The 24,898-nt window shown below is 53.5% G+C and overlaps 1 protein-coding gene across 7 annotated transcripts in view; it reads left to right on the top strand.

The window, feature by feature from the left end:
* The window catches only part of RGS3 (regulator of G protein signaling 3), a 118,809-nt gene that overhangs the window by 67,056 nt on the left and 26,855 nt on the right, over positions 1-24,898 (top strand). For 2 of the 7 annotated variants that reach the window (XM_073876500.1, XM_073876503.1), the window contains one exon: positions 2,701-5,984. The exons of 3 other annotated variants lie outside the window; for them this stretch is intronic. In XM_073876500.1, the coding sequence (XP_073732601.1) occupies positions 2,701-2,808 (108 nt within the window). In that variant the 3' untranslated portion in view covers positions 2,809-5,984. Of the gene's footprint in view, positions 1-2,700; positions 5,985-20,720; positions 20,834-20,863; positions 21,071-24,898 lie in introns of those variants that run through there. 2 more of the 7 variants (XM_073876504.1, XM_073876501.1) reach the window with 2 other exon arrangements.

The following is a 24,898-nucleotide window of genomic DNA, read 5'->3' as shown; positions in this document are numbered from 1 at the left end:
AGACCTATGGGCGTCCTGGGCTGGCAACAGATACCTCTTCAAATCAAAACTCTTTAAATGTGTGTTTAATGGAGCAGCTGTGTGTTGGGTGGGAAAAGGGTAAAGAAGGAGGGCCTGAGCACTGGGACAACCTCAGAATTGCCTCCTTGCCTGAGAACTGAACCCGGGCGCAGCCCTACCTACGCACCCCACTGGCCCACCATCCTTAGGAGGGAGCTATGTAACCATGTTTTGTTAGGCAGGCAGGCCCCTTGGGGTCCCAAGCCCAACCTCCCCCACCCCCACCCCACCATACACACTTCAGGAGTCTTAGCAACTTATTCCTTCTGGTCCCTTACAAAAAGCTCCCCGAGAGAAATTCTGGTAAGTGTGATTTTCTCCAGGCCCATGGAGTTCCAGGAGGGCTCTAGCAACCTTAGCAACTTGGCCTGGTGGCCATCCAGCCAGCCCACCGGTCGTCCACCTGTGCTCAGCTCCACCAGGTCCCGGCAGCTTCGGAGGTGACCGTGAACGTCTTTGCCAAGGGCTGGGCCACAGCCTTTCTGCTAAGGTTGCTGACCTCCAGGGAGAGAGAAGAGGGAAGACCAGGCAGAGCTCAGGCCCCAGCTTCTTGCTTTTCAGGCAGAAAGAGTCCTGCTTGATTAATTTGTCCTGAGTAGCATGCCTTTTTTTTTTTTTTTTCCTTAAATGCCTTTTACTTCTTTGTTCTTTCTGAGAATGCTCCGCCTTCTGCTGTACATGGGGGAAACCTCTGCCCAGGCTGCTCCCAGACTTAACTCAGATGCCTCTCTGGGGAAAGAGGGGTTTGCAAGGGAACTCCCGAGAGTCCCATGCCGCCCCTTCTCAACCCTGTTCAACAGTGTTTGCTGATACCGTGGAATGGGGGACCCTTCACCCATCTCAAGGAACACAAAAGTTCTTCCCAAATCTGCAAACCATAAATGAACATGAAATGCTTGTTGGGAAAGGCAGAGGTATTGGAAGAAGATGGATTCCAAGAACGACAGAGAGGCAGGTGGGCCACTAGCCGGGTGAGGCCTCTGGCAGCTTCTTGCTCAGTGGTCCTGCTCAGGCATGGGTCAGGTGGCTCTCTCTGGCTCTTTGAACTTTGGGATTATCCTGAAAGCTTCCCAAGGAAGATTATCATGGAGGGCCTGGGGTCATGCGGTCTCCATGGGGAACCCTGCCCTGCAGATTCCCCCAGGACTGGATTGCTGTGAACTCTGCTGCCTATGGCGGCCGGGTCTGTTGGGGCAGCCACAGGCTTTCCGTGCTGTCCCCGGGGTACCTGCGGGTTGCTGTCGGGGTTGCTGGGGCAGTGTGGACACAATGAGGCAGGCAGTGTCTGGCCTGAACCCCTTCTCTGGGAGCCCTGTTGCCTTTCTCCAGCTCCCTCTGAGGTGCCCACGGTTAGGGCCGGGGCTGCCCTGGGTTGGCCTGTGTGAGCTCCCCTTCTCTCTGTAGAATTAAGACCCAGCTTCCTTCCACTCACCACACCCTTCTTTCTCATCAGAACTCTGCCTACTTGCTTCAGGATCTATTCCTGGAGGGAACCTACCTTTCTTCTGCCTCGGATAACTTTTACTAGACTCCCTGCCACGGGGAGTGCTGGGATGCTTCTAATCTAGAATAACTCACAGGTAGTCCTGCCTGGGGCCACTGAGGTTCTGAGCCAGTAGGGACAAACAGGTGCATCTTATTTTGGTTTTTCAATCAAATACCCATAACAAGTGCCTCCTCTGTGCCAGACACTAGGTTAGGTCCTTTGGGGTCACAGAGATGGATGGGACCCTGTCCTATGGAACTCTCCTTTCATTGGGCAGAGGTGACCAGGAATGGCGATCCACGCTTTAAAGGCTGTGCCTGTTGGGTCCTCAGAGCCGTCCAGTGGGGTCCGGGCCACACATTCGTCATCCACTCTGTGACCCTCCGCTGAGCCCCCACCACACGCACAGCGCTGGCCTGGGCCACGGGAAGGCTCTGAGGAGAGTAGGCTTCCGACAGCCATCAGGTAGGCGAGGGGTGCAGGGCATCAGGGACTGCTCCGTTGTCGGGGTGCTCCCTGGACTCCACGGTGGGAATGCACGGACGGATCTGCCACGTTCTTTCCTTGCGAGGTCGCAGTCCAGGGGCGGAGACAGATCTGCCAATGGATTGCTCAAAAATGATACGGCAAGTGATGTGGGGGGTGTAAACTCTTACCACTCTGTGACCTCAGGTGGGGCACCGAGCCTTGCTGAGACTCAGTTTTCTCATCAGTAAAGTGGATGGATTAACAGGGTTCTCGTGACGAGTAAGCTCATGTCATGTGCACACAAGAAGAACTCTGTGAACTAGCTGCTCTTGTTACCATTTTAAAGCTATGTTTATTTAGGAAGATTCATCTAGTGGCCTTGCTTATTGAAGCTGAATGCTGCTACCCTGAGCGCATGGGATGATCGCTCCATGTCACTGCCTGGTAACTGCCCGCTGTGTTCCGGGGCCCAGGCAGGGAAACTGAGGCCTCCTGGGCCTGCTCTGGCTCTGAGACTTCTCCCAGATGTGACGCCTTGTCATCTCCACTGGTCAGCTAGAGGCGGGGCCCCGGTGATGCCAGGGTCTGTCTGAGCACCTTAGGAAGGAACAGGGGCAGGTCCTGGAGATAGGCAGCCCTGGCCTGAGTAGACAGTGAGCTAATTCCAGTTCTGTCTGGTTCCACAGAAACTCCACCCTTATGGCTCTCTCCAGCAGGAGATGGGGCCGGCCAACTCAACCAATGCTACCCAGGATAGAAGCTTTACCTCATCAGGACAGACTCTGATTGGCTGAGCAAGCCCAAGGGCGGGACTCTGCTTCTGGCAACTTAACCCTTTCTTGGGCATCCCCTACCACACATTAACCTCACCTCAACTGGACCCAAAACGGAGGACCAAGATGGTGGGCCTAGGGTCATCTGAAGGGAGTGGCCCCACGGGTGTGTGTGGACTGGCATCAGAAGGACCACAGTGGTATGAGAGGCCCTATGGGCACGTGCCGACTGGCATCGGAAAGTCCCAAATGGAGAAGACTCAGATGTTTCCCTACAAGGAAGAAGGAGGAGAAATAGCATCTGGGCTTCCCGTGGTTCCAGGGCCCGCCTTGGGGGCATAGGAGAGGTTGGCAGAGGTCAGCCCTGACGGAGAACAATGTCATCAGCCTCCGCTGCCAGAAGACATCTCCACGCAGTCTCTTGTTCGTCTGTTCTCATTCATTGGTTCCCTCATCCAGCAGATATTTGGGGGGCATCTGCTTTATGCCAGGCTCTAGGCCAGCAGCTGGGGGTTCTGTGGAGGATGAGGTGGATATGGTCTCTGCTCTTTTTTTTTCTTTAAAGATTTTATTTATTTGAGAGAAAGAGAGAGCATGCATGAGAACACTAGGGCCAGGGCGCAGAGGGAGAAGCAGGCTCCCCACCGAGCAGGGAGCCCGGCGCGGGACTCGATCCCAGGGCCCTGGGATCATGACCTGAGCCGAAGGCAGACGCTCAACGACTGAGCCACCCAGGCGCCCCTTGGTCTCTGCTCTTATCAAGATACCAGTCCTAGTAGGGGAGTGAGCATTAAATAGATCAACACCAACACACACACACACACACACACACACACACACACACACACACACACGTGATTGCAAACTGATCATCTATGAAGAAAAGGATTCCTTTGAGAGAGAATATTACTGTGGGGAGGGGGGGGATGGGCAGGGAATATCCTAACTTTAAAGTTGAGACCTGCAGGCCAGAAAGGAGTTAGCCAGTCAAGGACTTTGGAAGGAGTGTTGCAGGCAAATAGAACAGCTTGCGGCGAGTACCTGAGATGGGAAGGAGCTTGGCATGCTCGGGCCAACAAAGGCCGGCGTGGCTGGAGCTGAGTGAGGAGGCAGACCAGGTGGGTGTGTGGGGGCCAGATCACACAGGGCCGTGGTGGTTAGTGTTTTGCTGATGTCATTCTAGATACAGCGGGAAGCCATCGGAGGCTTTTGAGAAAGGGAGTCGGTCTCAGGTGCATTTCTGGAAGAACAAGAGAGCCCAGGGAGGCACGCAAGTGCGTGTGCAGAGATCGGTTAAGGGGTCCCTTTAGGCTTCCAGGTGAGGAGCAGTGGTGGCCCGTCCGGGATAGGGATAGTGGATAGTGGTTGGGGAGGTTAAGTATGGGACTTTCCAGACCCTGGGTTGTGGTGGAGGTTCTGGAATGAGAAGAGAGAATTCCTTGCCCCATTGTGTCTTGTTCTCTCAGTGATACAAGTGAGCATTGGAACCTGCCTCACAGAGCCTCCTGGCTGGGCCTGGGCGGGCACCAGGGCCGAGTTCTAACAATGGCCCTGGAAGGGGCGGGGGGAGCAGCAGGGGCTTCACGTGGCCCAGGTGGGAAAGTTCACAGCCCCCCGGCCTCAGCAGGGATTGCCTGCGCTATCCCTCCATCCTGTGCTGAGTGGTCCGACAGGAAGCTGGGACACAGCCCTCTGGAAGTGGATTTGGTTTGCTTTCTGCAGAGCTCCCAAGGTTCAGGGACTAGGGCTAGGTGTGGCTCAGCTAAAGGAAGACCTACTGAGGCACAGTGATTAGAGCCCAGCCTGCTCACGGCCTGGAGCCCAGGCTTGCTCAGCTCTCATGCCCTTCTCTAACTGCCAAGACCTAGAGGGAGGGAAGCCGGAGGTCACAGGTCCGAGTAACGTAGCTCCAACACAAACGGTATATGTAGGACCATGGTCACTTACATAGAAAAGGGGGGCCAAAGAGGCTGGAGAGATGGCTCAGGCCAGAAAAGCCCCTGGACCTTGGGTGGCCTCTGCATCGTGTCCTGTAAGACCTTCTCAGTGCCTTTAGAGAGGGCTCTTATGCCTGGTGAGGTTGCTCAGCGGCTGTGGCCACTTGAACTCCAAGAATGGCCCCGAAGAGAATACTGCGTCCCTGACCTCCCATGTAGGCAAGATCAGACATCCCCTGAACAGGGGGGATGGAATGTATCGGCCAGTGACCGGGCTGATGTCCCAGCGCATCAGGGAAACCGGCTCGGCCCGCAGGCCTAGCGCTACACGGTGTCTGTGGGCCAGGACTCAGCCCGCAGGGTTAACTCTGAGAGGCGGAGCCGCTGCGTCTGCACAGACAGCAAGCTGCACTTTGATTTCATTTGATTCCCTTACAAAATGACATTAAGGGGAATGTGAGGCACGGGAGAATCGCCCATCTGGGAAGGCAGCAAGCTTGACCCTCTGGGACCTGGTCACCAGATAGGTGCGGACAACAGGAGCTCTGGCCACAGGGACATGGAGAATCCGAACACAACACCGGAGCCCTGGGGGCAGGGCTCTCCTCCCAGCTTGTCCCCGACCGGCCGCCGACCTGAGTGGTGCTCCCGTTGGGGTCCCAGGCCCGGCCGGCTGCCGGGGGAGCAGACATCAGCTCCTGGAGGGCCCGGGCCCGTCTGGCCGGGGACTGTGGTGAGCCACAGTGCCATCGGTGCTCTGCCTCTCAAATCGATGAAACAATTCACTGGGCTCCACGGGCTCGAGAAGATGAAATATGACCGGGTGGCTGGAGCTCTTCAGCGTCCCAGTCTGTCCCCGCCGTCCGGGATGATGGACACGCTATGGAAACTGCGTCTGAGAGTCATAATCACGGGAAACACAGCTGGGCCCCACCCTCCACGTAAATCATGCTAAGAAGCCTACACAATGGTCTCTTTCCTGATGGTCCAATTGTCTTGGTTTGGTGTCTGGGGCCTGGGAGCCGGGAGGACGGGAGCACACCATTTATTGTTGGAAAGGCCATCTGTGCGATTTGAATACAAAGTGATCCTTGAAGTTCCCCTCACACCCTTGGATCCCGTGCTTTCTTAGGTCGCAGGCGCTGGGTCTTTTTGAAACTCTGTCCCTCCTGTAAGTAGCCTTGCTGGGTGTCTGCTGGCCTGGCCTTTTGACCCTTTGGGAGCTGGGACCTGTTGGAAATAATGATGACATTTCTTTAAGTATGTCTTGTTTGTTTGTTTTAATCCTTTATTTAAAATGTTTTCATCAGTTCAGCCACCAAATCCCTCATTTCTCACACACGGCCCCAAGTGGGGTCTGCAGAGTGAGGGCGGAGGCTCTCTGTGGGAGGGTGCCTCACAGGGACAGCAGGGCCTTCCGGGATGGCAGCCGGGGTCCCCAGGCATTATTATCTCCCCGGGCCTTGAGCAGCCTCACTGTATGGATGAAAGGGACTGAGACTCAGAGAAGTTAAATGACTTATCCAAGGTCACACAGCAGGCAAGAGGCCAAGCTAGTCTTCAAGCCAAAGCCTTTCAACCTAAGCCACTGCTCTTCCCAGATGCCAAGGTTTGCCTTTTGGGGGTGGAAGCAGAGAAATCAGTCATCTCCTTCTGGAAGAGGCAGGAGGATGATATCGTGCATGTGGAAGCTGTGGACCTTTTAGCTCTAGAGGAGGTGCTTTAGGACAAATGAGTGAGATGTCTTATTCTCCACATAGTGGAGAGTAAGCTTCCAGAGTTCATATGTCTGAGGGGTGGCCCGGAAAAGCTCAAGAGCGTCACACCAGATTTGATATGAAGGGCAAGAGAGAGTTCCTGAAGACAGGCTTTCGGGGAGCACTGGGACAGTTGGCTGATGCCCCTTTCTCTTTCGAGTCTGGAATTCAAGAGGATCAGCAGACCACAGTATTGGGTACCCAGCAGCAATGGAACGGTGGCCAAAGGCAGAAAGGGACAGCTACAGGATTAGGACCTGAGTCTTGGAAGCAGGCCTTTGACCCGAGCCCTGTCAAAGGTGGGGAGAGAGTCTGCTCTGCATTCTGGGCCCAGATTTTGCTAACTGACTAGTTCTAAATCTCTAAATCTTACCCCAAGTAACTGGGAATCAGCTGGACTGGATTTCAGATATGCCCCCCAGGAAGCAGACTCTTTTCCCTAAAAGGCTCAGGTGTTTTCCAGTCTCTCCAGCCTTCTCCTCTCCCCTGCTTGCTGCCCACCTGGCTCTGGACAGACTGCCCACTCCACCATGTTGCTCTTCTCCTCCACCATGGTGCGCTTCCTGTTTTAGTTCTTAATGAAGACAGCACAACCTGACCCTCCATCCGTGTCTTGACCTTATCTTCCCTCAAGCCTTTCTCCAAACAGGACCACCATCCTGCAGTTGTTCCCAGATACTTGGTTTAAAGGTAAAACAATAACACAAGGTAGTCCGGTGAGCGCCTACGCTGTGACCTCTGTGGTCTCTTTAACCCTCACTCCAGCCCTCATGAGGTTCATTATCCCCATTACGCATCTACCTTCCTTACACCCAACTGGTAGACAAAGACGCCGAGTCTTAGAGAAGTTAAGAAACTTGCCCAAGGTCACACAGCTGGGGTGGCAAGGATTGGACCCTGGCAGCCCAGCTCCAGAGCACCTGCCTTGGATCGCTCTGTATTACTGCTTTCTGGCAATCACAGACCATCCAAGCTGCTTCAGACCATATGGGAGGCTGTTGTCAGAGTAAAGCCCAGGTCTCCACTTGGCTCTCAAGGCTCTCCCTGGGTGCACCATACCCCTGCTGCGTGGCTACAGCCTGGCCGCACTGGGTTATTTCAACCCTTCTCCAGACTCACTGTGCACGTTCATGTTTCGGCTGTTCCACCTGCTGTTGCCTGCCCTTCTTTGCTGTCCCTGCAGTCCTCAACCTTTAAGGCTTGGCCCCTCTCCTGAGACACCGCTCTCGGGCGTGTATCAAAGGTGCACCAGAAGTCATTGCTTCCTTCTCTGTGTTTCCATGGTATTTTGTTCATCCTTAGCACAGTGTGTTAAGCAGATATGTCTCATCTGCAAGACTGTGAGCTCCTTGGGAGCCAGTGGTGCTCATATCTTATCTATTTCTTATTCTGTTACTGCCCCATCCTTAGTACGTGCTCAGGAGATGTAGAATAGAATTGGGTCCTGTGGTTTGAGCCTCTCCTGTTCTAGAATTTAAATGAGGAAACTGAGTCTCAAAGGTCACTCAAGGGAAGTGACCTGGCCACAGTCATGGGACAAGTTAGTGGCCGAGTCAAATCTCCTGTCTTGGCTGAGAGCTTTCTCTGTTGCGCCTCCATGTGGTGAGACCAGAGCCTGGATCCCCATCTGGCCAGGCTCATTTCAGGGTCATGGATACTACCGTATTCTGTGCTGACTCCTGGCATCCTCAGAGGCAAAGGACAAACTGACCAGAGCTGTTCCCATGGTTCTCTTCCCCAGGTTTGTGGCCTCCCCTCTCACTGAACTCCTTGCCCTCAGAGAAAACCAGAGTAGGATTCTGAAAATCTTAGTTCCAATCCTGATGGTGCCCATAACTCACTGTGTGACTTGGGGCAAATTCCTTTCTCTCTCTGATCATCTGTTTCTTTACCAAGAAAAATGAGGCAGTTCAGTCTAAATGGGCTCCAGGAGTCATCCTCAAAGCCTCAGGACTCTTAACAGCAGGTTAAAGGAAGAAAGAAAACAGACGTTTTGGTCGTCACACTGAAACAAGAGTGTATGCGCGGTGGATATATGCAAATGCTGTACGTGGTTAATATTCATCATGGACTCGTGACACATAAGGTATACCTAACGGATCTTGTACGGGAAGGGATCCCCGTCACAGGTACACAAGTTATAGGTACACTGCTGTCTCCTCCCCACCCAGAGGTGCCTCCTTCCAGGCCGGCCCCTGGGAAGCCAGTACAAAGAGCTTTCCAGCCCCAAATCCTCCTCTCTTCCTTCTTCCTTTCTACTCACCAGACTCTTTTGTTTGAACTTCACATATATATGTTCTTTAACCTTTCCCACGAGTGGGTCGGCTCTTTCAAGTGGAATTTGTGGTGATCAATATGCAGTGCCTTTCGTTTCTCGTGTGGTCAGAAATCTCCTTCAGACTTTTCCCCAGAAGTCACCACTGACTTTTTTTTCATTGCCTTTAATGTATATCTTCTTTCACTCAAACACTACTCCAGGTAAATTTCCTAGGACAGTGTCTTTCAAATGTGAGCGGCTTTCTGCGATAGCTCTTGGCTGTTGTTCCTTGTGGAAGAACATTCAGGGTTAAGTAGGCTAGCCTGAGGAGCTGACCACCGTTTATAACAAGAGTTTTCAGTGGGGGAATGCATTCTGAGACCCATAATCAACTCTCAGACCGACTCTGGGAACACAACTCAGCACATATCCAAAAGCCGATGAATACAGTGTTTATTTTATGAATGACTAGAATTTTGATGGAACCATTGAAACTTTGAATGTGGAACTGAAAATCCTCCCTCCTCCCACACTGATACCGGTTGATGAACAAGCTGATTTATAGAAACCAAGACCAAGAGAGGGGCAAGAACCTGGCCAAGGGCCAACCATTTGGTGCTAGAACCGGAAGTAGGCCCCAAACCTCTAGCTTCTAGGCCAGTGTTCCTCTTCGGGGACTTTTGAACAGTCGGCCAGGTTGGGGGCGGGGGGTGGGGGGCGGGGGTGGGTAGCACAGATGTCCTAGAGATGCCCTCCTTGTCTCACTCAGCTGGAAAAGTAAGTCACCACTTTGGGCTGTCATGGACATAGTGAGAAATGGCCTGGCTAATGGCGTGGGGAGAGGTTGTCTAGCGGGCTGGCCGGTCTATAAATTCCTGGTGTGTTCCTGCTGGAGCAGAATGAATGGGCAGCTATTTTACCTGGGGCTCTGAGCGTGGCAGGACTGGTGGAGATGCTCCCTGTGCTCTGTTCTAAAAATAGTGGTGGGAATGGAGCTGAGGGGAAGAGGAGGGGGATCCTTGGGGAGCTGGGTGGGGCACCTCGCCCCCTTCCTCTTCCTGCCAGGCCCTCTGTGAGGAAGGGCCAGAGGCTCAGAGGATTTAGATCTGGGAGGGTCCCGGAGCCATCAGCCCTCACACCCCGTCCACCCACAGGAGAGGAGGCCCTGCAGGCCCCGAGAGGGGAGAGGACTGGCCAGCAGTGGCCGAGCCCAGGGCGAAGGCCCCAGCTCGTAGGCTCTTTTCCTCCCGCTGTTTCAGCAGGGCAGCTGCAGGCCTCGGGAGGCTTTCTCTCACTGCCTCTGGGCGTGCACAGGGCCTGGGAACTCCTGGGGCCGGATGTGGTTGCTTCCTGAGAGTCGCCCAGCAGGCGAGGAGCACCGGCTAGTCTGCCCCAAGCCCAGACCTCTGCCGGCAGGCCTTCCAGCGCCACGCCCTCCCTTTGCTGGTGTCCCCACCCTTGCTGACTTGTTCTTCTGCCTCGCCTCCTGGCCTATCTGCAGGGACGGCGGACAAGGGCCTACAGGACAGAGGGCCTACTAGCCCAGGACCTTTCTCCACCCTCCCTTAGGAACAAGGAGACCTAGCTAAGGTTCAAATCCCAGCTCTCCTTCTCAGTAGCTGCACAATTAGTGGTGGGTCACCTAGCATCTGTCAAATGAGATGATGACCCCTAGCTCACTGGATTCTTGGGAACATTCGAGGGGTTGGACTGTGCGAAGTCCCTGGCGTGTAGTAGGTACTTAGTCACAGGAGCTGTCATCACCAGATCCAGCACGGGCACAGGCTTGACTTTCTGCAACCCTCCTCCTCGGGGCTTCTACCAATGGAGCTATGACAGGTGTTGGTTTGTGTTTTAAAGGCAGTTGACTTTTGTTGTGTTGTTACAAAAAGTGATTGGTGTTTAATATGAAGAAAACATTTAATACAGTTGAACCAGAAGAAGGAAATGAAGTTCACTTTTAATCCCAACACTCAGAGATAACCACTTTTAACATTTTGGGGTATATCCTGCCAGGCATTTGTTTATATACACATATATCTACTTTGCAAATTGGGGCTACTGGTGCACACAACTTTCTAACTTGTTTTTTTCCATTCAGCAATGTGTAGTGTATCCATGTTTCCATGTCAATAAATATTCTACAGCATCATTTTTAGCACTTGGGGAGTATTTCATCGTGTAGGTGAAATAATTTTATCTAAATAATCTCCAGTAGGGGCGCCTGGGTGGCTCAGTCGTCGAGCGTCTGCCTTCGGCTCTGGTCATGATCCCAGGGTCCTGGGATCGAGCCCCGCGTCGGGCTCCCTGCTCAGCGGGAAGCCTGCTTCTCACTCTCCCACTCCCCCTGCTTGTGTTCCCTCTCTCGCTGTCTCTCTCTGTCAAATAAATCAATAAAATCTTTTAAAAAAAATAAAAATAAATAATCTCCAATAGTTCAACATTTAGGTTGTTTCCAATTTTTTTTTTAAGATTTATTTATTTATTTGAGAGAGAGAGAGAACAAGCATGAGTGGGAGGAGGGGCAGAGGGAGAGAATCTCAAGCAGATTCCCTGCTAAGCAGGGAGCCCCGACGGAGGCTCGATCTCATGACCCGTTAGATCATGACCTGAGCTAAAACCAGAACCAGGTGCTCAACTGACTGAGCCGCCCAGGCGCCCCTCCAATTTTTCATTTTACAGAAACCTTAGATAAAAATCCTTAGAGGCAGGGGCGCCTGGGTGGCTCAGTTGTTAGGCGTCTGCCTTCAGATTGGGTCATGATCCCAGGGTCCTGGGATCGAGCCCCGCATCAGGCTCCCTGCTCAGTGGGGAGTCTGCTTCTCCCTCTCCCACTCCCCCTGCTTGTGTTCCCTCTCTCTGTCAAATAAATAAATAAAATCTTAAAAAAAAAAAATCCTTAGAGGGCGCCTGGGTGGCTCAGTTGGTTAAGCGACTGCCTTCGGCTCAGGTCATGATCCTGGAGTCCCGGGATCGAGTCCCACATCGGGCTCCCTGCTCAGCAGGTAGTCTGCTTCTCCCTCTGACCCTCTTCCCTCTCGTGCTCTCTATCTCTCATTCTCTCTCTCTCAAATAAATAAAATCTTAAAAAAAAAAATTCCTTAGAGGCATATCTTGGTATCCCCAGCATCATCCAACGTACATGTTTGACCCTCCACAAATATTTGTTGAATGAATGAATATTGTTAGAATAAGTTCCAGGTAGTAGACTTTCTGAGCCAGAAGGTATATCTTTGTAAAAAAGGTTCTCGGTATCTATTACTAAGTGACTCCCTGGAATGGCTGTACTGATTTATGACAGTACTTTAAAGATTTTATTTATTTTAGAGAGAGAGAGAGAGAGAGAAAACACGAGCAGAGGAAGGGGCAGTGGGAGAGGGAGAGAGAGAGAGAGAGAGAGAATCTCAAGCAGACTCTGCACTGAGTGCGGAACCCAATGCAGGGCTTGATCTCAAGACCCTGAGATCATGACCTGAGCTGAAACCAAGAGTCGGACACTTAACCGACTGAGCTACCCAAGCACCCCAGGACTTTCCCTTTTTAGCACAGAAAGTCCTGCTTGCTGAGAAACCCCTTAGTCCCAAGCAAACTGAGAGTCTAGGTGAGAGAATGCCCATTTTCCCACACCCTCACCAACACTGCATTGTTACACTTTGACGGGGGTTAATTTCTTTGATTACTAGAGATGTTGAGTATTTATTTATATGCCTTTAATCACTTATGTTGCCTGTTTTGTGAGTCATTTTGCACATTTTTTAAATTGGGCTGCTTATAGTTTAATTATTAGCTGACAAGAGCTGTCTGTATAATTAGGATGTTTGTGTTTTATTTATTTTTCTTTGAAACTAGATGTTTCAGATCGATAGGTAGTCTGTCATGTCTATAAATTGTTTTTTTTCTATAAATTGTTTTGATAGTAGCTTTTTGAGATATTATTCATATGTCATAGAATCCATTCATTCAGTGTGGGTTTTTTTTTTTTTTTTGGTGTATTTCACAGACTTGTGCAACAGTCACCACAAGCAATATTAGACTCTCCAAAAGAAACCATACCCCATAGCTGTCATGCCCCATCTCCTCCAACCCAAGGCAACCACTGAGACACTTTCTTGTCTCTATAGATCTGCCTATTCTGGACAGTTCATATCAATGGAATCCTATGATATTTGGTGTTTGGTGGCCAGCTTCTTTCACTTCGCATCATGTTTTCAGGGTTCATCCATATGGTAGCACGTAACAGTACTTCATTTCTCTCTATGGCTGAATAATATTTCATGGATGCATGGATCCATGGATATACCGCATTTTATTTATCCAGTCATCCATCGATGAACATTTGAGTTGTTCTACCTTTTAGCTACTATGAATAATGCTGCCATAAATGCTTGTGTGCAGGTTTTTGTGTGGACATATATGTATTCACTTCTCTTGAATATATACCTCGCTGTAGAATCCCAGGGCCAAATGGCAACTCTATGTGTAACTTTTGGAGGACTCGCTAGACTGTTTTCAAGAGGGGCTGTGTGGTTTCATATCCCCACCATCAGTGTATTAGGGTTCCACTTTCTCCGCATCCTCTCGGATAACACTTGTTATTTTCCCATTTTTAAAATGATAGCCATCCTGGTGGGTTTGAAATTGTAGCTCACTGTGGTTTTGAATTGCATTTTTCTGATGACTAATATATCTATAAATTTTTGAGGTTTTTTTTTTTTTTTTTGCCTTTGGGGTTGTGGTATTCACCACAGGATTATATAATATTCACCCCCCTTAAACTGTTTGGCTTATTTTTCAAATTTTACCCCCCCATTAACTGTCTATTCCTACAGCAGGTTGGGACTTAATTATTGTAGCTTTATGGTAAGCGACAATCACTGCACACATCCCAAGGCTGCCCTCCCAGTATTCCGCAAAATTTCCTCTGAAATTCTACACCTTCATTCTAGTCTGCCAGGGTTTTACCCTTACCTTTTCCATAAACATATTTCCATATCAGGCATGACACCAGATCGAGAATAGTTTGTCCTCACCACCTACTACTCATAGCAAATGTGTCAGCTAGCCCATACTTCCCTTTGCTTTCCTCCGTGCCTCCCAGGGATGGTTGAAATCATCTGGAATTTTGGTTTGTGATTATTATCATTTTTAGACATTCATCCTGTTATATTTTTTTAAGATGTTATTTATTTATTTGAGAGAGAATGAGAGATAGAGAGCACGAGAGGGAAGAGGGTTAGAGGGAGAAGCAGACTCCCCGCTGAGCAGGGAGCCCGATGTGGGACTCGATCCCGGGACTCCAGGATCATGACCCGAGCCGAAGGCAGTCGCTTAACCAACTGAGCCACCCAGGCGCCCCTCATCCTGTTATGTTTTAAGAGTCATTTATTTAAATTGCATTTAACTCCTCAGTTATGTTATCAGTAGTTAGGTATATACATGTTTCTGGCTTCATTGCTCGCCCGTCTCTCGGACACCACACCATCTCATTCTTGACTCCTTGACTTGGATTCATTTTTTTTTTCTGGAGAACTCTCTTGAGTAATTTTTCCAGAAAGGGTCTGTGCGTGGTATAGTTTCTTAGGCTTTCTAAGTCTGAAAATATTTGCCCTCACATTTGAGTCACCTTTTCTGAAGCAGAGAATTCTAGGCTAACAGTCCTTCTCCAGAAACTTGAGAGTGATGCTTTGTCATCCCAACATTAATGTAGTAGGAAGCGCCGTACTCAGCTGATTCTCTAAAGTTTCTTTATGGAAACAAGCAGGATTTCTCTTTCTGGTCTTGGAATTTAGAAACGTCACCAGATCATTTCAAAGCTGTTTGTTCTCCATTGGTAGTGTTTCCTGGTACCAGCCAGGTAAGCTCTTTCAGCTTATACTGGTTCAGGCAAACAGGTGAATGGTGGTGCCCATTCTCTAAGGCAGGAACAGTAAAGAGGGAACAGTTTGGGTGATGGAGGACTAGTTAGTGGGTTCTCATGGAAACAAGAACCTTTAGAGCAGGACTTCTTAAACCACCTGTGGTGAAGGGCCTTATGCTTTTATAAAACTCTCACTACATGTGATTTCCCATGCTGGTTTGCTAACGCCGGAACCAGCCTTGTACCCAGTTCATATGCGGTAAGACCAGTCCACTGGTCTTGGGCTTGGGTATCATGGCAATGTCAAATAGCTTGGGTATCATGGCAATGTCAAAAAGTTTCCAAACACTTGATTTTGCTGCTCATCGCATTGCAAACCAGTAACAAGAAGTACGTGGATCAGTACCATTCTGCAGACCACACTGAGTAACACTGACCTTGTCAAACCCTGGTGCCCATTTTTAGAAACAGGGAAGCTGAGGCCCAGAGAGGAGATTGGCCTTGCCCTAGATCTCACAGGAGACAGCAGCAAAATCAGCATTTCAGTCCGGTCTTACCTCCGCTGACCCTCTGTTGTGGTGGCCTGGGCCCAAACCCAGCAGGTCAAGCAGCAAGTAGACTCAGGAGGCACTATACCTAGCAGTCAAGGTCACAGGGCTGGCCTCCAGATATCTGAATTGGTGGCTCTGTGCTGAATGCTGGCCAGGAACTCGGGAAGTCAGGACCCAGCCTGACCCTGCAGCTGGCACAAGCACAGTGGGTTGGGGATTGTTCCCTGAAGCCTGAAATCCTAGGCCGGCATGTGGCTGGTTGGACTGCAGCCAGGAAGGGAGACGGTCTTGGCCCTTGGCCACCCTGTACATCGGCAGCCACCTCAGGTCAGGCTGATGCCACCGAGGCACAGCAGCGGGTGCCCAGGTTGGAGGCAGAAGCCAGCCAGGGACAGTTCACAGGGACAGCTCTGCAGGTGGACATTTGGTCTCCTGGCTTTCGCTGCACACGGGCCTCTCCTCATTGTGGTTGGGAGATCTAGTTCCCGGGAGCAGGTTGTGAGTCGGCCTTGCTGCCTCAAGTTGTTGAGGTAGGGGAAGATGGCAAAAGGAGAAGCGCTTAGGGAACAGGAGCTGGGGTCAGAGCGTACGGGGAAGAGCATAGGCCCTGGGGCCATTGTTTTTGCCACATGACCTTTCTGTACCTTAGTTTCCCCCTCTGCAAGATGGACGTGTTGCTCAGTGAATGTGAACGGCTATCAGCTATGAGGACATGCCGGGCACCATGGTAGGCCCTGCTCGGCTGTTAGAAGCTCAGCAGATACTTTCACATTTGACTCCTCGCATCAGCCCTCCCCAGGTGCATTCTGTCCTTTTCAGAGGAGAGCCGCAACAATGACAACCCAACAACAATGAGGCTGCTACTTACTTGTTACACACTTACCGTGCGCTGGGTGCTGCACACGCACCACCTCATTTGGTCCTCCGCGGGGCCCAGTGAGGCACATGGTAGTGGCCCCAGTTTACAGATGAGGCAACAGACTCAGAGACATTAAAATGACTTCCCAAGGTAACTCACACTCCGATTTTTTCTCGGACTCCAAAGCCTGTGTTCTTTCTAAATTCCACTGACTGAACTCATTCCTTCAGTGAGAGAGCCTGGGGGCCTGGGACTGGCCGCTGAAAGGGGGCCAAGAGCCGGGCTGGGTCCACTGGATACCCCTCTCTGGCCTCATTTTAGGGATGGAAGACTGAGGCCAGTCAGGAGGAAGGGACTCACCCGGGTTCTGCAGACTATAGGCCAGAGCCTCCCGTGGATTTGAACTTGAGGATACCTGCTGTGTCCTGTGCCACCTCACCGCCTGTGGCTCATGCCCCAAGAATAAGGCTAGTAATACCAGGAAGAGCCGGGTACGTGCCCTTAGCAAGCAGTGGGAGAGCAGGTCCCCTACCCTGGCATTAGGGTCACGGAGGCCAGAACAGTCCCTGCCTGCAGTGTCCGCGCCATGGTCAGCTATGCTCACTCTCCAGGTCAGATCTCGGGAGCAGGCTACTTCCCTGTCTGCCTGTGACCATAGTTCTGAGCACGGGCTCTAGCACATGTAGAGATTCAGTGTTTATTGAAATAACAAATGTGTCTTGGCTTACTCTTCCGTGGGGAGGGCCTTTCTGAACGGAGTCCATGGACCTCTAAACCAGGGATGTGAGACCCAATGAGTAAAGGCCCAGAAATTCCCAAGTGGGTTAGCAGATTTAAAGCTTGGGCTGGGGTGGGTGTGTACAGATAATTCTACAGTCTCCTAAGGCAGCCCAGGCTCATCATACTCTTCTGTAGCAGATTAGGGCAGGAGCAGGGCTCTGGAGAAGGTCAAGCCAGCCTACCCTGGCCCAGGCTTTCGCTGCCCTGCCACCCAAGCACAGACCTGGCTCTTTCATTCTCCAGGGAGAATGTTCCAGGGAGAATTAAAGCCCTAGCCGCTGCTGGTGGGGACTGCGGTGGTCTTAGTCTGTTGCATGCCCTGGGGCGGGGGGGAATTCCTGGGACCACACCTCTCCCTGGCTTGTGCCCAGTTTCTGCCCTAGCAGCATCACCCTCCTCCCCAACACGGAACAAAATCCCAGTGGACTTTGGATCGGAAGGCAGGATGGGGAAACTTACTAAGTAACCTTTGGCAAGGACCCTCCTTTCCTTGAGGAGGGCGTTGCCAGCACGCAGCGTCCCTCAGGTAGAGTCTGCAGGAGGAAGGAGGGTGGGTGGGTTTCCGTGTGTGCACGGCTCATGAGGGGGTCTTGGGAGCCCAAGCCTGGGCACAGCAGGCTTCATGCAGTGGAGGCAGTAAGGGAGAATGGTGGACATGTTGCCGTGGTGCTGCTGCAGGGGAACGGCCCGTCCTGTTGCCTGCGCTGCCTCCTGAGGCTGCCGAATCTCCCTAGGGGCCTCTCTGGAGCCTTGGGCTTTGGCTGGGGGTGCTGCCCCCCAGAAACGGGAGTTACATACACACTGGCTTCCTGCTGACCCTCGCTGGTCCCAGCCCTGGGAGCCACTGCTGGCTTGACTGAACAGTGGGAAGTTTGCTTGCGTGATTGGGCCATATAGCCAGCCTGCTTCTCAGACTAGCGGCGGGGGCGGGGGGGGGGGGGGGGGGGGTCATCTGTTGCATGGGCTGCCCCGTGCAGCGGTGCAGGGCACAGTGGAGAGTGGACTGGGCTTGACCCATAGCTCTGCCCTTACTAGCATGTGGCCTTGAGGATTTTTCATTATCTCTCTGCCTCTGTTTACTCATTTGTAAAGTGGGGACATTAGACATCATATCTCATAGGGCTGTGAAGGTTTAATGAGTCAATAATTGGGAAGTGCTTTGACCAGTGCTGACACATAGGAAGTGTCAAATGTTTGTTAACTGAATTATGAGGATCCGTAAATGGGGCCTAGGCCTTGAATGCTCAGGTGCCGATCCCTGTGGCCGGAGAGCCACCTAGATCTCACTGTTCTCTGGATCCCAGTTCCTCCTGTGCTGAACAGCACCACCATTTATGTAGGTCTGAAGAGCACTGGGGTGTAGTGGAAGGAGCACCAGGCTGTGAGGAGCAATCCTTGGTCCGGGCCCTGTCACTCAGTTGCTCTGTTTCCTCTGGGCCTCAGTTTCACTGTCCGTAAATGGGAAACAGCAGTGAAAGATCTCCAAGGGCCCTTCTGGCTTAGATGGCCTGAGCTAAGTCCGTGACTCCCCGTCCTGCCCCAGGCTATACACCGGGAGGCCCACCTGCTTCGCTGATTTGTGTCTGGAGCTATGGAGAGGCAGAGGGCAGTGGCTGTGTTGGTTCCAAGTTGATCCAAGCGCTCTCCTGACCTGGTCTGGCAGGCTCCTGGGCCTCAGGGCGCTGAGCTGCTGGGCCCTTTGCTCATTACCCCTGTGGTCCAGAGCACTGATGAGCGCATTCTGGATCTGTTCTGGACCCCGCCCCCTGGACTGGCAGAGCTGTTCTGCCCATCGTGGCACAGTGTCTAATCACAAACTCAGTAAGCTGTGTGGCTGATGTCTGTCTCCCTCAGGAGCTTTGTGAGTACAGGGCCCAGGTCTGTCCATTCTCTACTGCATCTCGAGGGCCCAGCACAGAACCTGGCATGTAGTTGGTGCTCCAGAACTATTTGTTGATGGAGAGGTGAAGACCCAGCTGAAACTTGGGGGCTCCTCTCGTATCAACTCAGGCTCCCCACCCTGAGCAATCTTATCCCACGCACCAGAAATGCCGTCCTGGGAACCAGTCAGCCCTACTGGAAATTGGTCAGCCCCATTAGAACTGGACTCTCTTGAGACTCACCTTCTTAGTTTCCCAGGATAAGGCAGACCCTGCTTCCCAGGAGCCTGCAGGATGACAGTCTTCCAGTGTGGAAGGCTCTTGGGCCCTGCAAGGACTGCCTTGGCTCTGCCACCAGTGACAAGACCAAGTATTGTTCAGAGTTTGTAAGTGACTGCTCGGATGAGGGCTGTTCCAGGTTGACCCTGATATGGGATGTTTTCTTCTACCTGCACGCATGCATATGCTTGTATGTGTGAGATAAGGCAGGGATAGAGTCAGAGCCAGGCAGGGAGCCGGGCAGCGAGAGGCCCTCGGAGACGGTGAGACTAACACAGAGACAGTAAGAGGCAGAGGAGAGCCCTTCAGCCCAGGGTGCCCTGAGGTGGGAAAGGGGCACAAGGGCTCCTTCTGCCCATCGTTTCTCCTATGTGACAGCCCAGGGTACCCCGCACCCGGGCAGTAAGCAGTTTTGGGTTGGAGCTGCTGTCGGATGGGCACCCCTAGCCTGGGCCCCAGGCACAACCCAGGGTGCGTTGTTGATATCAGACAACCAACTGCAACAGCCCCAACATCAGACAGCTTGGTGGTGGCAAAGCAGTTTCCTGGGGGCGGGGCATGCAGGGGTGAGGAGCAGGCACCCTGGAGTTGGCCCCACTGGTCTTCAGTCCTGAAGCTAGCTGTGTGACTTTGGGCAACTGCCAAGCCCGTTCTGTACCTGAGATTCCCCATCTGTGAGTAGGGTGGTAATAGCCCCTGCCTCACAACGTGCTGGCAAGGATTAAGCGAATTAACAAAGGCCAAATTCTGGGAGTAATGCCTGGCATGGGATCATTGAATTCTCTGAATCCCACAGGTGGGCAGGTCAAGCGTTGTCAGCCCCATTTTACAGATAAGGAAACCAAGGCTCAGAGGTGGGTGGGGACTTGGTCAGGGATACCCAGCCACCCAGTGATGGAGCTGGAACCAGAACGGGGGGCTCCTGTCTCCCAGTGCAGGGCTCTTTCCTCTGTGCACCCCATCCCTCTGTTAGGGATGTCTCCTTCACTTGTGGCCCTAACTCTTGAGCTGTTGTACTGTGCTCCTCCCAGCCATCGCATTGTGGGGGAGGAAGCCCCGCGCTCTCTGTCCGTCGGATTCCCCGGAGTTTGACACACACGAGTGCTAAGCTCCGGCTACACTGGATGGTGCTGTTGTGCGCTGAGCATAGCCTGCCGCTGCCCCATCCCAGCTCCCCCATCCCAAGGCGGTGACATTCTCAGAGTCCGCCGCACGTTGGCTGCAGGACCCCGGGTGAAATTGCAGCCGCCCACAGGGATGTGAGCAGCGTAGGGGTGGGGGCGTGCCGGGAAGCCCGCGTGACGGGCTCCATCCTGCCGGGAACAGCAGCCAGTGGCTTTGCACTGCCCCCGCGGGGCGGGCGGGGGGCAGCCCTCAGCATGGCTGTGGGGTGCACCCGGCTCGGGGATCCCAGTGCCAAGGGCCGCCACCCTCAGCGATGGCTGCCTCTTCCTCCAGAGCGGCACTCGGGGGGCCAGCCCAGGCCCTGGGGACGGGCACAGGGGAGCCAGGGCCCGTGCGTGCCTGTGTGTGAGTGTGAGCATGTAACCGAGCAGCCGAGCTCCGGGGCTCCTTGCAGGCTGAAGGACTGGCTGCCTGCGGAGGACGAGGGCGCTTCCTGAGACCTCCCGCTCTCCTCCGCCTCCTCCCCGGATGAAAGTGACTTGGGAAATCAGAGTTTTCTTTGATGGAAGAAAGAAAGGCAGAGCAGCAGCCGCTGGCTGGACAGGGTGTGTGTTTGGAAAGGAGGAAGAGGAGGAGGGCAAGGAGGAAGAGGAGGAGGGGCGAGTGATGCAAGGGTTTTGAAAACGCTACCTAGATGTGGGAGGTGGAACCTGGTCATTTGGTTCTGCTTTTCCCAGCAGGTATCGCTGCCCTGGGGAACTTGGGTAAGTCCATAAATAGCTCTGCTGACACAAAGAAGCTCTGTCTGGGGCAGGCGGCCGCTTGACACGGACGGCCGGGCGGCCAGGAGCTGCCACGGCCACGGTCACCCGCCCGCCCGCCTGCCTGCCCGCCCGCCCACGGGAGGAGCCCGACCGAGACCAGGACCGGGACCGGGCTGGCGGGCTGGCTGGCAAGAGCGGCAGCCAGGAGTCTCCTGGGTCCCTGCTGGAGTGTGCTGGGTAGGTGCCTTGGTGACAGGGTGAGTGTGTGGTAGGCGGGGGTGGGGGCTCTTGTCCAGGCCACCCCAGGCCCCTGTCTCTATTGTTTCTTCCCCAGGGCAGCCATTGATAGGCATGTTGCAACTAAATTGTGTGTGTTATGCTCTGAGATAGCTCTGTGTGTGTGTGTGTGTGTGTGTGTGTGTGTGTGTGTGTGTGTGTGTCTGTCCGTCTGTCTGTCTGTCTTTCTCAGGGTGGAGACCCACAGGGCCGGGGACATGCAACCACTATGTGCTGCTCCCCACTCTAGGCTGGTCAGCTGGTTTTTCTTTCTGGGAGAAAGGAATGTTTGGTGACCACAAGTTGGGACACTGTATGGGGAGGGAGCGTCCAGCCAGCCGTGTTGGTGACCATGTCAGGGATGCTGACTGTACTCCAGCCACCAGGGATGACCCCTCTTGCCTAGTGTCAGGGAAGGAGGTGGTCTGGGGTGGGGGTGGGGTGGGGGGTGGGGAGGCGGGTCTCAGCGGGGGAGGGGGTTGCCTCTGATTCGAGAGACTTCTGCTAAAATGTCCGCAGAAAGCACAAGCGGGGATGCTCTGGCTCCTGAGCCCCTTGAGAAAGGTCCTGCACCTGCTCCCTTGGCTCCAGTTGAGAACTGTAGGCAGGGGGGTAATTGTTAGGGACCTGCTCACCCCACAGAGCTAACCACGGTGAGGGGACAGAGGCCAGTCCTTTTATCAACTTGGAAGCCCCACATCTCTATTCTTGTCCTGAGGTGTCTGGGAAGAACTGTTGTGCCCTGGGACCTCAGCGTTGTGGAAGAGCCATGGTCCAGATTGGGAAGGGGCTGTGTCCACACAGCAGGCCTCTGGCCAGGACCAGGATGGAGGACTTGTGCTTCCTGGAGCAGTGAGGACAGAGTACATGGGTGTCATTACCCTACCTCAGCTCTGAATCTGGTACTCCTGGCTTGAGATGCCTAGTGGGGCACAGAGCCACCAGGCCCCTCACTGAAAACTTTCCACATCCTGCTGCCCTCAGGCCTATGGCTGGGGGCTACTATATGGCCCCTCCCTCGAGGTGGCTGGAGTGGGTATATCTCTTGGAAGGAAGGAGCTGCAGGGCCTGCCCACCGGTACCTACGGATCCCAGCCAGCGCACTGAGGCCATAGTCAAAGTTTCCACCAGGGCCCCTTGAGTCCTCCATCCCCAGCCAAGGGGCACCTCCCTTCTTCCCCAGCCCTAGCATGAGGCATGCCTTAGCCCAGGGCGGGCCCTTCAGGGAGCCAAGTTCCGCAACAGGGCTTGCTTCAGGCCCAGCCTGGCATCTGAAGCAGCCAGGGGGATGGTGAAGATGGAGGCAGCTGAGGCGAGGGACCCCCTGTTGGGAAGTCTCCAGGGCCTTGAACCAGAAACGCTTGATGGGGCTGCTGATTCTAGTACTTGGTATCAGTGAGGCCACCCCACCCCCCAGCTTACTTGCCTTTGTACACGTTTCCGCTGCCTGGAAAGCCCATTTCTTCTCTCCAGGTCTTCATCTTAGAGACCCCAAACTTCTACAGCTAGAGCAAATACTCCTGTGGGAACCTGTCTGTCCATTGGTGGTGGCACCCAGGGTGGTTACTTCATGTCTTATTTATGTGGGATCTGGGCCTTATTCGTCTCTGGGTCCCAAAGGCCCAGCCTGGGACGCAGGGCATGGTGGGAAAGGGCTAGGATGGGCTTTCCTTGAGGACAAGCCCTGATGTCCAAGTCAGCTCTTTTCTGCCCATCTCCTAGCTCTACATGTCAGAGAGTGCTATTTTGCTCCCACAGGGCCAAGGGGTTGGGGGGTGGGATTTGACAGGAGGTAAAGCAAGGAGAATTTTAGCTTCAGCCTGTCTGAGGTCACGGGGGAGCCTACTTGGGCCATGTTGGGCTGGGTGATGTTCACACCACGACCTGGGCCATCGAGGATGGAAGGGGCAGCCCCGGCTGCACTGAACGCAATGTCCATGGTCCTTTGCACAGACTACAATGGCTTAGAGCCCAGCTTGGGCCCCCTTGGGATACTGCCAACCATGGAGGTGGATCTGGGATTTTGTGTGGGGGTGCTTCTCAGCCAGTGGCTGCCTGGCTTCCCTAGAAGAGGCACAGTTGAGGAGGGAGTATCTATGCCCAGCTGGGTTCCTGGAGGCCCTTACAGCTTCTTCCCATTTACTTACCCAAGGCCCTGGAGATGGCTGAGTCCATTTGCCTTCTGGACAGATAGGGGACTAAGGCAGGAGAGGAAGGACTTGCCTGAGGCTCAGTAGCCAAGTGGGGATGAGAACCCAGGTCTCCGGTTTCCCAGCCCAAATCTCTCTCTAACTGGATCACGCCAACTGGATGACTCAGAATAAACCTGGCTTTCATCTTGATGTTCCCTCTTTTTTTGACTTCCCAGTAACACGTTCTTTTCTAGAACCCCCCGGCTTACCACCTAGAGCTTGGCTCTCTGAAAAACTGTGTGCAGTACAGAAAGCCCTTGCTCAGCCAACAGGCCAGAGACTGAGGCACATTCTAGCTCCTACTCACTGGATGATCTCAGGCAAATATCCTTCCCCACCCCACCCCCCGAGCTCAGTTTCCCCTTTGGAGCAACCAGGAACTGGAGCAGATCCCTTGTAGGGATCCAGTTCTTTGATTCTCTGTAGACTCTCTTCCTGGGTTCAGTGAGTCACAGGTCAGGGCGAGGGTCCGGCTCAGCAGGGAAGCAGCCCCTAACCTGTTACTCAGGCATTTTTGGCCAGAGGCCTTCTCCTATAAGCTGGAGCCCAGGCCAGGGTTGGGAGGTTTGTTGTTGTTTGTGGAACCAGGCCGTTTCTAAGATGTCATTGCTCAGGGAAAACTGTCATTCCTCCCAGGGATAAACAAGGCTGCTTATGGCTCAGCCCGCTAAGCCCAGAGAGGCTGGTGCCACTCACCGCAGGCCAGGCTCAGCCCCAGGGAGCTGCCACCTTCCCCTGCACAGCCAGCTGCATCCAGGCATCTGGGATTGGGGTGGTGGTGGGTCAGGACTGGGGATAGGGGTGCTGGGGCTATGACCCGCTGGGGAGATCAGAGCCTCCAGGCAGAGGAGAAGGCGGCGGGGGCGGGGGGCGTCCCAGGATTCCTTCTTTCTCTGGCAGTGGGCTTCCGTCACTGCTCCAGATGTGTGGATAGCTGCCAGGTGTGTTCTCTGTTCCAGATGGCCCAGGGCTTGTCCCCTCTCCCTGCCTGCCATGGGCCAGCCTGCTTGCACCTGGCACCGTAGATCAGGCTACTGCCGAACTGTCAGCGGCTCCCAACTTAGAAAGGCCGGGGGTGTAGTAAGTTATTTGGAACTGGACATGCTTCTCCCCATGTAGCCAGGGCTCTCTGTGGTGTCCTCAATTACCTCTTGGTGGGATTAGCCTCGGGCTACTAGAACTCAGGCACTTGGGGCAGGGTGGCAGGGGGCGGGGGGGGGGAGAGAAAGCTGGACAGAGCAAGTGGCTGGCCACAACCTTGGGACAAAGGCTAGGAGCAGCCAGGGGGAGGGCCATGGGTTGGAAGGGGGTGTGGCCACGCAGCTCCTTAGGTCAGGGGTTGCAAGCGATGCTCATCCTGGACAAGGAAACCTTCACTGCTCCGACCTTGATTCATGGAGTTCCTAGCTGCTCTCAATAGCAGCTCTGAACTTGCTCTCTCTGCCTGCCTCCCTCCCTCCCTTCCTTCCACGGGTGTAAAATACTGGCTGTGTACCACGCACCAGCCAGGTAGTGGAGGTATAGACATAAAGGGCCCGATCTTCAACCCGGGGCTAAAGACGGGCATGTGATGGATGGTTAACAGCAGAGCTCTGAT

Source organism: Callorhinus ursinus, unplaced genomic scaffold (assembly GCF_003265705.2).
Source record: "Callorhinus ursinus isolate GAN/ISIS: 27379988/994484 unplaced genomic scaffold, GSC_fseal_2.0 scaffold24, whole genome shotgun sequence".
NCBI classification, from domain to species: Eukaryota; Metazoa; Chordata; class Mammalia; order Carnivora; family Otariidae; genus Callorhinus; species Callorhinus ursinus.
This window is presented reverse-complemented; position numbering and strand designations above follow the sequence as displayed.